Source organism: Taudactylus pleione, unplaced genomic scaffold (assembly GCF_031769625.1).
Source record: "Taudactylus pleione unplaced genomic scaffold, aTauple2 ptg000828l, whole genome shotgun sequence".
NCBI lineage: Eukaryota > Metazoa > Chordata > Amphibia > Anura > Myobatrachidae > Taudactylus > Taudactylus pleione.
Genome location: NW_028285230.1, coordinates 2,286,149 through 2,299,129, shown reverse-complemented (window position 1 = coordinate 2,299,129; position 12,981 = coordinate 2,286,149). Strand labels below are relative to the sequence as shown.

The 12,981-nt window shown below is 44.2% G+C and overlaps 1 protein-coding gene across 1 annotated transcript in view; it reads right to left on the bottom strand.

Annotated features, from left to right (window-relative positions):
- HSD11B2 (hydroxysteroid 11-beta dehydrogenase 2) overlaps positions 1-12,981 on the bottom strand; it is a 52,496-nt gene that overhangs the window by 2,124 nt on the left and 37,391 nt on the right. The window contains exon 4 of the mRNA XM_088458339.1: positions 4,644-4,781. Within this exon, the coding sequence (XP_088314465.1) occupies positions 4,644-4,781 (138 nt within the window). The remainder of the gene's footprint in view (positions 1-4,643; positions 4,782-12,981) is intronic.

Sequence of the window (12,981 nt, the reverse complement as noted above, 5' to 3'; positions counted from 1 at the left end):
GATAAAACTTGACCAATGTGAGAGGTTACTGCTAAACGCTCATTTTCTAAAATCTCACCCTATTACATTTGGCCCATCATCTCTACACACTGGCCGACGCGCACACAATATATCTGTCGTTCAATTGAATGGACAATATTTTTCGGCCAGTGTGTACCTCGCATAAGGAGATGTCAATATCACCAGCAGCCCAGGGGAGGGGATGATGAATAAAGGGGACTTACAGCTGCAGTACCCCCTCCCTGCTCTAGGAGGAGCTCAGCAGACAACAGCCGTGCATATAATACAGAACTTCCTTATAAAATGTTTTTTTTTTTGTTCATTATTATAAAACGGATTTCAATTGTGTGTTTTGGTGCTTGTCAATTACATGGACACCACTGTAATATACCATCACTACATCGACACTTAAAGCATAGGTGATCTATAGTAGCGCCTAATAATTAACCAGCACTGTACTTTTTTTTTTTTTTTAAATAAATCTGTTTGGCACTACGAAATACCTATTGTGCCAGTGTGTACCCAGCATAAGGATTTGTCAATATCACCAGCAGCCCAGGTGAGGGGATGATTAATAAAGGGGACTTTGCCCTCCTCCAACCTTGTGTTCTGCCACATTGCCTAATTGGTCTCACACCCTCTTTCCCCCACAGTACTGGTAAGGAATCGGAGGGTGCTGTTACCATACCAGGGAGTACTGCTTTGGTGTTTGATAAACAGGTTCCCCCTGACACCCTGGGGTTTTTGCGCTGGAAGTAACCCCATTATTTTATAGGCTGATGCCAAAAAAAATAAAATAAATTATATATTATATTTATTATAAATTTCCCCAGAGAAAACACCAGCTTTGTCCAGTAAAAGAACACTATGCCTAAAATCACTTTTTAAGTTTGAGCCGTTTGATAAAATTTTCCACTCAGCCCCCGATGACGTCCATATCAATAAAGTGGAAATCATGATGAACTTGAATAAACTGAAATTGTGTTTGACCAATTTAACATGTAGCTGTTTTCAGAAAGAAGAAGAGCTTAGCGCTATTAAATTAACTAACAAAATATTGTGGAAGGCAAAAAGAGAATAAAGTGGTACATCAGATGCTTTTACTAATAATTTCCTGTCCTTAAAGTTTTTTTTTTTATTAATCTGTCCTTGCCTACTGCCGGAGAACACACAAATAACAATAATTGTGGGGCTGATATAAAAGAAAAAAAATTTGGTTTGGAAATATAACCAGTTTGTAATAACTGAAAGCCAGATGGACGACCGACCCTTCACCTTGAACTAGAGTCTATAGGCTACATTCGTATTTTGCGGTCTACCAACTCAATTAAGTTGTCTGGACAAAATATAACCTGTTTAGTTTGGATGTGCTGTAGATAAACCTAATATGAGCAAATTCATAGCAAAAGTCAATTAAGTTCCCAAAGTACAATGCTGTTACATAACCGTAGTATAACCATTTTTAAACACCTTCTCATCTGTAAGAATGCTTTATCCTTAATTTAAAACCCTGCAACTTTAACAGCTCTAAACTCATATTGTTTACTATATACTCTTGTAGTTGTGCCTTTACATCTACTAACACTGTTCTCCCTTTTATCTGATTTTTAGACATTTTAACTGTACTATTCCTGTATCTCACTCTCATCACTACTGCTACTGTTTTCTCCCCCCACTAATCCCTCATCTGCGCAATGTCTCTTTTCTTCTACCCCCCCCCCCACTCAGAAGCTACATAATACTTTACTCTACCACCAGTTCCCATTTCTTTTCTCCCTCCATAGTCTCCTCCACTTTCTCCTATCCCTCCCTCCTCTCCTCTATCTCCCTTCATCCCATCTAGTACTCTCCACCGCATCTCCCATAACTCCTAGGCCCTGCACCCTCCCTTTTCTCCAAGTTACAAAGTTACACCTCATCTTCTCAACCCACACCACACTAAACCTCCACCTTGCCCACCACTTGCTGTCAACCTTCCTCACTCAGAAGCCCACCACATACCCACACTCTCCTTATCCCCCTGCTCTAAATTAATCTCAACCCCACACTACAGCAACCCTAACAATCTCCTTCTCTCGCCTTCCAACTCTGTCCCTCTCTCCTGTCTCCTCTGGAAAACCAGTCCTGTCTATAATCAACTGGTCCCTGTCCATTATGATTTCATATTCAACTCCTTTAATCTCCTAGCCATCACCAAATTCTGGACTTACCCATCTGACACCACTTCTACTGCAGCCATCTCCTTTGGGACCTCACATTCTTTCACACTCCCTGGCCTGGAGTTTGCCACAGTGTTGGCTTTGGGGTACTTCTATCATCTGGTCACTTCCACCAACTCTTACCTTCTAAACTCTCCACTTCATTATTTGCATTCAATGCTCATATCAGTTGCCTTTTCCAACTTCCTCGAGTAGCTGACTTTCCTCATCCCCCTGGCCTTAACTCAAAATTCCTTGTTAAACTTTGCTTCTTGGCTCCTAACCTTGAAATGGGCTCTCAAGACCCCCTTCTTCCTCAAAGCTTTCCAGCTCTCATCCTAACCCACTACTCCATGTTCCTTCCTCACAATCTGTGTCACCCATATTTGTCTGCCCCCTCCCCTTTAGAATGTAAGCTCTCACAAGCAGGGCCCTCTTCCCTCATATGCTTCTCCCTCACTTACTCCTGCTTTCATTTACAACAGCACCTAACCCTTGGTTGCTGACACCATGCTGCTTATTTAAGTGTTATGCAGCCATGTATAAATCGTGTATTTGTCCTGCCTTGTTTGTACTGTTAATAACTATTTTTCCTGTGCTATTTGTCTATGTACTTGTCTTGTGTGCTCATTTGTTTATGTACATTGTAAGACACTGCAGAACCCTTGTGGCGCCATATAAATAAAGGATAATAATAATAATAATAATAATAACCTCTGCCACTTTTACAAAGTCACCAACTCTGTACAGGAGATTAATGGATCACCAATGGGCACAGCAATAAGGTGAGGACCCTAACTGAGCAGACCACAACATTGTAATCAGGGTGGACGGAAAGGACTCAGATCTCCTTATTTAACTGCGTTCCTTGCTGAATCAGGCCCATTATTAGCACTCAGCCTTAATATGCGTCATACAAAGTGTAATGTGTGTCACAATTCCAGCATATACAGGACCAGCGGTCACAGTAAGCCATTAAAATGCGGCAGTAGGGCCAACCTGTCTGAGTTGAATGTTTTTATATCATATGTGGACACCAATCCAGAGTATTGGAGCAAGTCTGGGAGCACAGCAGAAGAACCTAGCACTGCCCTGGACATACAGTATATGTACATATTGGTTTCATTATGCACTGGATAACTGTATTAGTAATTAACCCCATAGATTGTCTATAGCAGTGCAACCTTAACAGTGCATACTTTCCAGATCTCCTAGTTGGTGCACAGGTGTATTTCTGGCTGACACATGTTAAAAGTTCCACAGGTGGTGCTAATTATTTCATTTGTGATATTGAGGACAACATGCCGCACTAGTAAAATTGTATTATATAATATTTATATTGTGGTCATGGTGTGGGCTGGAGAGGGGGATTTCCAAGCGACCAGAACCACCTTCCTTCCCGATTATTTGCCTATGCAGCGGTATGCAGTATACACAGTGGTGGTCACAGTAACATCTATGGTAGGTTATTAGTGGTCTCACCTGAATAGCCAAGTATTGCATGTGTGTGTGTATGATCTGCACAGCAGGGATAGCAGTACACAGGCCCTGACAGTGGGTTGCAGGGAATAGGTTAATGATGCAATTCTTGCTGCATTTTTCCATAAAATGTTAATTTTTTTTTTTTTCTTTAATCGTCTCAGCAAGATGTGTGGCATTGCTAGTGAAAAGGTGAATACTGCAGGCTGGTGGGAAGAGCTGCCCACCCCCCACTGACAGCCAGGGCACTAGCGAGCATTACATATGAGCATGCAGCGCTAATTAATAGGTCTTCTCTGCTGTAAAGGTTACAGCTGTACCCGCGGAACAGCTTGGAAGAGAAGCTGTGTGGGAGTCAGGCTTCCAGTGAGAGCTGGGAGGGAGGGGGGCTTCCACTACAGCAGTTGCCTACCCTCCCGATTCGGCGACACGTCCGGCCACCCCCTGCAATTACAATATAAACACTTGCAGCGGGGAAGGGCAGTGACGAGATTCGTGCTGAATCGCGTCATCGTGGCCCTGCCCCCTGCTTCACATTGCCGTTAATCTGAGCATTGTGAATAGGGGTGAGGCCACGATGATGCGATCGTGCTGTCAAGCCCCCTTTTGCTGCAACACGCCCCCCACCGTGCAAGCCAGGCAGCTCCCTTCTGGAAGGAGGGAGCTAAAAGTCAGTAAGAATGTGGTAGACTGACACCGTAGGGCAGATGTTCCCAAACGCAGTCCTCAAGGCTCCCCAACAGGTCAGCTTTTAGAGATATCCATGGTTGAGCACAGGTGGTTAAATAAAATTGACTGAGGTACTAATTAAATCACCTGTGCTCAGCCATGGATATCTCTAAAACCTGACCTGTTGGGGAGCCTTGAGGACCGTGATTGGGAACCTCTGCCGTAGGGAGACTCATACATGCATGAACATTATTTATATATATTATGAGAACATGAAATATCTGAATTGTTACGAACCTGTCCTGTAGGACCCTGGCAGGATTACACTGACTTTAACTCCCCAAGGCATCAGTTCATGTCGAAATGTGTCCATAGCGCGGCTCAGAGCAGCTTTGGAGGAGCCATAGGCAGCCAAAAAAGGGAACGAATGCTCACCTGGTAAATGAAAGGCAGAACAGGTTTCAGTTTTATCTCTAATAAAGGTCTAATAGTCAATGAATTCCTCTTCGGTTTGGTGAACTCCCCGGGGTACATGTTCTGCGTTTTTAGACGTAGCCGCTATCAGCACCACGCCGTGTCTGCCTATCTAACCCACTGTTACCTCCCACCAAAACCACAGTCCCTGCATCCAGCTTCGTTCTGCGTCTGGGTGCGCTAACAATCGGAAAGCATACGCAGTACTTATAACATAGCCCAGCTGTGCGCATATCGGCATAGCGTGCGGCTCAGGTCCTGAGGGCTTATTAGCAATAGAAATTCTAATAGAGTCAGTGGATGGATTACACAACATTTATTATATTCAATCTTACTGAAATCAACCAATCCTATAGTTTCATTTGTTTGTGTCTTGTTTTTAGCAACTATTTTTATTTTCCTTTTTTTGTATTTGCGTCATTCATATATTATCAGATGACTGGATAATAATATTCATGTGCCAAAATGGTCTCTGCTTCTGTGACTCTGTTTCCAGCCTACACTTGCCAGCTTTACCCTATTAACGATGGCCTCCATCCCATAGCCCCTATATCTCCTCTATATCCTACTGTCCGTTCCTTCCATTTAAAAATGGGAGATTACCCACATTACAGTACATTAGCTTGGGGGCATGGGATACATCACTATTGAAGCAGTGGTTTAAATATATTAGACAGCCACAAAGTGGAAACAGACAAACAACAGGATGCAGTCAAAATGACAATGTTGGCCGTAGTGATGTCGGCATTCTGCAGAATGCTGACATTAGGGTTAGGCTGCAGGAGGGAAGGGGAGGGTTAGGAATAGGGGTAGCGCACTCACTGCCGTTGGATCAGAGCACCGCCGGACACAGCTGCTACCAGGTAAGTGTTCGCCGCAACGCAGATATTCTAATTATGTCGATATCTCTGCTGTATCCACATTCTTATGTCAACATGAATGTCGACAAAACAAACCCAGCCCACAAATACCGATGTTTCCTGATATACTCTACAGAGCTTTAGGTTAAACATATCTAATATATACCTTGCTATAAAGAAACATTTAGGAAAAATCTATATTTTTAGGTTAGAATGGTTTTAATAACTTTATAGGAATGATAATTTTTTATTTTTTTAAAACTTATTAATTCTGAAGCACAAGTATCAGAGTAAGTAAAACTGTCAACAATTTTGCAAGGCATAGAAAATCAAATATACAGCCACGACACAATGAATGAGTTACACTGACAAAGTACAACAATAGAGCTTGATACAGTATGTATATAACAACATTAGGTTTGTAGTAAGGAAGATAAAAAGGGACAAAAGTATACATTATAAATTAAAGGTACTGCAGACAAACAGTACCAGAGCAGAAGTTCTTCAGAATAACACTTTTTCTTAATTTTCTCAACCAATGAACTAACCTAGTGTGCCAGGGATTACACCGACACACCAGATAAATTAAAACAATTCAAACTGGATGCACTAGGGATCACGTTTTCATACCAGAACAATCTAAACAGTGTGGGTTGATTGGTATAAATTATCCCAGAAGTGTACAAAAACATAACAAAAAGATGTTGAAAACACCAAATGCAATATATAGGCTAGGAAGGAATATCAATGTACTGTAACAGTGTGGAATTCAGACGAGTATTTGTAAGCCTCAGTACTGTATGTCATGCTGTCGTAATCGTCTCAGTCAATTAACTAACATAAAACACCAGGGATAATGTTGGTTCCCAAAGGTAACCTAAGTGGCTCGCATACTGACCAATAGTAATGATAGGGAGGCATCTACTAATCACTTCGAATTGGCAAATACTAATTATTTAGAGATAGAAAAGTGTCCCCATTAAATTATAGAGTCAGAAAGGCGGAATAATATATGTGACCCTGAAAGCAGTAATAAAGACATCAAGTAACCACTTATGTAATAAAACCTAGGAGGCCAACGAAAAACGTATAAAGTTAGCTCTGTAATGATTTGCCTTTCCTTTCTGGTATACAAACACAGCAGTCCTATGGGCAGGCTTGCCTACCCTCCCGATTTGGCCGGGTGCCTCCCGATTTTTCGGGTGCCGCTCCCGGCCCCCCGGAAAGGCAGGCAAGCCTCCCGGAAGCCTCCGACCCTCTCCCCTGAAAAGATTAGAAACCCCAAACAGCGGGGGAGCCGGTGACACGATTCGCGCTGAATCGAGTCATCGCGGCCCCGCCCCCTGCTTCACACTGCCGAAAATAACGGCATTGTGAAGAGGGGCGGAGCCACGATGACGCAATCGTGCGGCTCCGCCCCGGCTCCACCCCCAATGCACCAACTGGCTGGCCCGCCCCAAGCTCCGCCCCCAATGACCGCCCCCACTCCCCCCACTGTTAGCCGACAATCAGCTCCCTCCCGGAAGGCTGGAGCTGATTGTCGGCAAGTATGCCTATGGGTAAAGGAGAGATTATAATGTAGACACCAATAAAACAAAACTTCGCTGTGTATCCTCCAGCTGGATAAAGAATGGGCAGTGTACAGTAGGTATGTACCCAAATCAATATGTGGAGCTTGATTTTCAAGAAGGGAATCAGGATTTACCGCAAGACTAAAATATTCAACCCAGTGGGCAGATGATGCAGGAGCAGCAATAGAGACAGTAGTCTCAGAAATATGCGTAGGCATAGGCCCAACAGACTCAGTTCTAAGGCTAGAATAGGTTGGGTCCCCAATCTCAAAATCACTTTGTAACTGAATTTGAGTAGTCTGAGGAAGCCAGGTCATTCATAACAATAGAGTCACCGTCTAAAAGAGACATCAAACGATTAAATCTGCTTTCTATGCAGGCTAACAAGATCTTTGATAACTCGAGCGCCAACTGAGTGGCGAGAGCTTCAGTGTCAGACACTGAGTACATGACCTTCACCGCTGGTGAGACAGAGGAGAGGGAAGTTAGTGAGGGGCTCATCTCCAATTCAGAATTCCCATACATGAACATATTACAAAATGCAGTGTAACATATATAACACTATAGATACAGCTGTATAACGGAAGTGAATATATACAGTATAACAGAAATATACATCAATAGGTATCAGTGATATACATGTGCAATGAAAATTTGTATAAGATGCTATATCAAATAAATTTTGCTATACAGAATAGTTGCAAATATAGAAAGCGCAGAAATATTTAGTCAGCAGCAGTCGCCACTAACAGCTTCAGCACCAGTATACTAATACAAGGAAGAGTCACTGAGGGGCAACAGAAGTAATTGCCACCATCACTGCACCAGCATCCCTAAGACAATCCACTTCTAATCATTTCCAGTTAGTGTCCAGAGCACAGAGGATCAGTGTATATGAGGGTGCAGATAGAGACACGAATGTCAGCTCCAAGGTACCAAAAGACGCAGCACCTCACCTAACAAGAGTCCCAGGGACAAGATGGTCAGCACCTGTAGTTCGGCCCTGGTCTTTGATAGGAGGCAGGTATCCAGCCGAATTCCGATGATATGTCGCTGGCAGGGTCAGGAGAGAAAGCACCACTTTGCTCTATGGCAATGATTTGGCAGGGGGACACAGGGAGGAATGCTAAGCTCAGTGGAAGATCAGTGAAGGCAGCAGTATAAAGTAGAACAGTGCAAGTGTTTATCCTAGTCCACCCCCACAGAGGTCAGGTTACTGCAGATAAATCAACTATCCCAGACAGGAAGAGATACAGGAGTCTCCAGCAGCAACTCAGTCAGTGATTTCAGAGAGAACGGGAGCTTCACAGGTCAAACTACGGGACTGTGGCAATGGGAGGAATGAGGAAGGAATTGTCACGCTAGGTCCCCAGATGCACCTCGTCAGAAATAGCTGTATTGCTTCCAGTCTGCAGCTATCGGGGGTCCATAGGCAAGGATGAGTATAAAGTTGCAATGACTGGAGAGGCAGAAGAATTTCTCAGACTCTCACAATTTTCGCGCCCTAAAATGGCTGCGGGCGGTCATGCATGCCTGAGACTATGCAGGCTCGACTCCGGTGGATAGTAAGTGGCTCCAGACCCGATACTTGGATTAAAATCTGCACCAATGTTTAGGTGTAGTAGTTCTCAGCCGTTTAGAGTAATTACTGGGGTAAATATGCACTTGATGAGCTGATTTGGTTAACATGGTCAAGAGCCCATGTAAAAAGCGGCCACTCTGGGTGCCCCGCCCACCGGAAGTCTATAGGAATGATAATTGCACTGCAGGCCAGGTTACCAATTTAAGGTAGGGATGTGCAGGCTCGGATAGGTTCGAGTTTGCACGTTGAGCCTGCACATCCCTAATTTAAGGTAATATATAAAAAATTTAATTTTTAAAGAAAAAAAAAAATCTTTTTTTTAAATCTGGAAATTTTTTTTTTTTTTTTCCCTCCTTTAAGCCATTATTTTTCTGTTAAGGTGCCCACACACATGGCGATCTGCACACGATCAGCCGATGTGTATGATTTGTGTACGATTTCCCTTGAAACTCTCCCTGGCAGCTCTGCACACGATCTCCACACAATTTGGTGTCCAATCTTCATACGATCTCTCCTGCATCCAGACTGTCACAGTGCATCGTGTCCTAGATTGTCAGATCTGCCCTACTGCACGGCAGATCAGACGATATGATGTGCGACCAGCGGGGACGCGCATCGTGATCGTGAGTGGGGAATCACAATTTCCTCGCGATTTTGGCATATTTTACACGACCTGTCGTTCCAATGCGTCGGAATCTGCCAGATCGGGTAAAATATCGCTATGTATGTGGGCAGCTTTAAACAATATATCCTTTACCTCATTGTCGAGCTAGCATACACAAGGTGTTTTTATCTGTAATAGGTCACTTCCATTGCTTCTCATTCATGTATTATCACATGACCAGCTGCAAAGCCTGAAACTTCTTATCATATGTCCTCACATTACTGCAACTGATAAGTATTGTGACAGCGCAGTGTGAATGGACAGACACGGTTGCAGCCCATTGTGGCTTTGTACCTTAAGCAAATTGAATTTTGTACCTTTAGCAAACAGTTAGGCTTGTACTAATAATAGGTGCTGATAATTGTGACAACAGAGTGGTGGGGAGTGAAGTGCTTGTCAGGTGTAGTAATGTGACCCGCTCATAATAAACAGGTTTTATTATATAACTGAGGAGAACATACCAAGCACTTATTAGGGGGAGATGTATCAAACCTAAAAAAAGAAAAATGGGAGGTGTTTGCCATTGCAACCAATCAGATTGATTATAGCTACCATTTCATAGGATAATAGGATAGCTAGAATGTGGTTGGTATGGGAAACTCCCCAACGTTTCCTCTTCATAAGGATGGCCATCGAACGCCGATGGTTAACCACCGATATCAGAAATCCATTGGTTCTCTACCATCGAAGGCACAGAACCCCTCAATGTTATTTTTTCAGCCTAGTGCTAAGAAAGTCTAGCTATGCCCCCACCCCCAGCACAACCCGAGAAGCCTCGCCCCCTCTGAATGGCCCACTGCCCAGTGGCGAATTTCAGGGATGACCATCGGTGGAACGAAACAATCATTGGTTCCACACCGATGGTGTCATACCATCAAGGTTAACCACCAATTGTACCATTGATGGTGACCAGCGATTGTTAACCCACCGATTGCCAACCCTACCTCTTCAGAAGGTTTAATAAAATCTCTCCAGTAGAGAACACCCTATGGGGGGGCGAATTGCCTCGCCGGAGCAATTCAATTAGTGGGGATTACCCCATGCACGAGCCCCCGCAGTCGGACTAAGCCTCGCAGCTCATGGGAGGTGCGAGGTAAAGACCGCAGAAAAACAATAAACAGGTTCGAGTGCGGGGAAAAAACCCATTGATTCCGCAGTATCAGTGGATTTCCGCACCTGAATTCCGATTTTTCGTCGCAGGAAAAAGGCTATTTAATTGAATAGCCTTTCCCCGCGCCGCGGGGATATTTGCCGGTAAGTAGTCGCAAGGGAAACACCTCGGCTAATTGAATTTCCCCCTATGTACAGATTAAATCTAAAGCCCGCTTGCTGAACAGCAGTAGTGCTAACAGTTTACCACTGCCACCAAGTAGAGATGCCCCTTTATCACTGTTGTAAGGGGCAGTTATATTAAATGAGCATTATGATAACCATAAGTAATGTTTACTTTCAGTAGGAGAACAGGGGAGCTGGGGTCACAATTGCTGCATTACCTCAACTAGAATAAAGCTCCATATGGAAAAATAATACGTTCCACAATGTGACTAAAGTCTTTACTCGCATTCTCTGTGCTGCACTTATTCATTTTTAGACTACAGCTGTTTAGTCCTATAGAGTCTTTGTATCTCATTATCTCAGAGCATCTAACTGGAGCCTGTCTTTGATATAATAGGCATCATTGCTATGGATTATGGTTTGGTTAGTGTAGGGCACTAATAATTCTCAATGTTATGTTCTTTGCCTGCTAAATTAGTATATTCATGCCCTAAATGGCAAACGGCCTCATTCAGAGACGCATACAATGCTCCTCACTGCTGTCACCCCCTATGCAGCGGACTTGCAAAAATATGGTAATGACCCAGCCGCCGTCTTGTGTGCAGAGACGCCCACCTCTGGCCTCTCACATTTGTCGCTTACATATAAAAGCGAAAAACATTGGAACATCGGTCACATGTGGAACTTGAGCAAGCCAATGCCGCCTCGGAATGAGGGTCTCACCTAAGACACCGGGGCCTCTCCAGCTGCGTACAAATTCGTGGTCGGCTCACTAGGGCACGCCCGGGACATCCAACACGCCTGCAGTTTACTAGCCACCCCCGTTACCTTCCCAAACGATGACTACCTGTCACTCACCATGAGACTAAGGGCCTGATTCAGAGCCGTTCGCTATTTGTGGTCGTTCGTTCAAAAACAAGGGGTGGCTATTCAAATGATCCGTTCGCAAATTGCAGTCTGTTCCCACCTCTAAGTCTGAACGAGCGAGCAAAACATACGCTCGTTTTTTTGATAAAAACGCCCCCTGGCCGCACGCACCATACGTCATGTCCGCTATTTATTAGATTAATCGAGTACATCGTACAGCGTATGAACTGCTCGCTATTCTTGTGGTTGGTGTTTTCAACCGCTATTTTGCGAGCAGTTCTGAGTTAAAAAAAACCAAGTGACGTGGTCAATGACGCTGCTGTATTAATTATGCACTCCCTTAAAACGCCCGTTTTGACCTTTAAGCACGCCTGCGTTCGGATCTCCACTCCCCGTTTTCAAGCACCTTCCCCTGTTACCACCCACATATGCCTCATTCTGTCACTCAAAATAGCAGGCCCTCGCTATATTGCGTACCAACGATTTTCGGCCGCACTGACTGGTTCGCGCATGCGTACTAAAAACCGTACGCATGCGCAGATGTGCGAACATCGCTCGGAACGAGCGTACTGCCGCTAGCGAGTGGCTCTGAATGAGGGCCTAAATCCTCTCTGCGACTGCTGATATGCTCCATTGTGCCCGACATAGACATTGCGTCCATCTGTCCATCAGGCCCATAATCACCAGTAAATGGACCTAGTAGTTATTTGAGAAACATACATCCAATAGGAGTCAATGCAGCTAGTACAGAATTCCCTGCTTCAGTTACAGATGGAGTAGAGTTTGGTGTATATTTTGCAGTGCTATACTATATGCAAGTCACACAATGGGGCTGATTCAGATGTGGACGCAGGCAGGGCTGCGTTTATTGCAATTTGCCTGTCTGCGTCTTTATGCTTCTGCCGCAGTAAAGCCCTTCCCTGGTGCATATATCTGCGCATATGAATGTGCAAGGGCTGAGACGCCCCTGCATTTGTAGAAGCTGTAATTCCACCTGGTGAGTCTTTAGACGCCACCATCGGTCGCACTATCGATGCTTGCACCAGCCCTGTGGCAGGTGCAGATTTACTGACTGAGTACAGCCTCCAAAGTGAACGGCTGAGCGTTTGATTATGCGACAATCCCATAACACGCCATGACAGAGGTGGCTACGCAGATGCACAAGGATAGCCTCTCAGTCACTGCCCTGGCACACCCACTACTTTGTCGTGAAGTCTGAGTTTTTAGGGATTTGCGCACACTAGCAATAACAAATTGCTAAACTCCACGAACATCTGTATTGCGTGTGGCTCTGAATTGTGCCCAATGTTTGATAAATTACTAAACTTTAACTCTCTAGCTA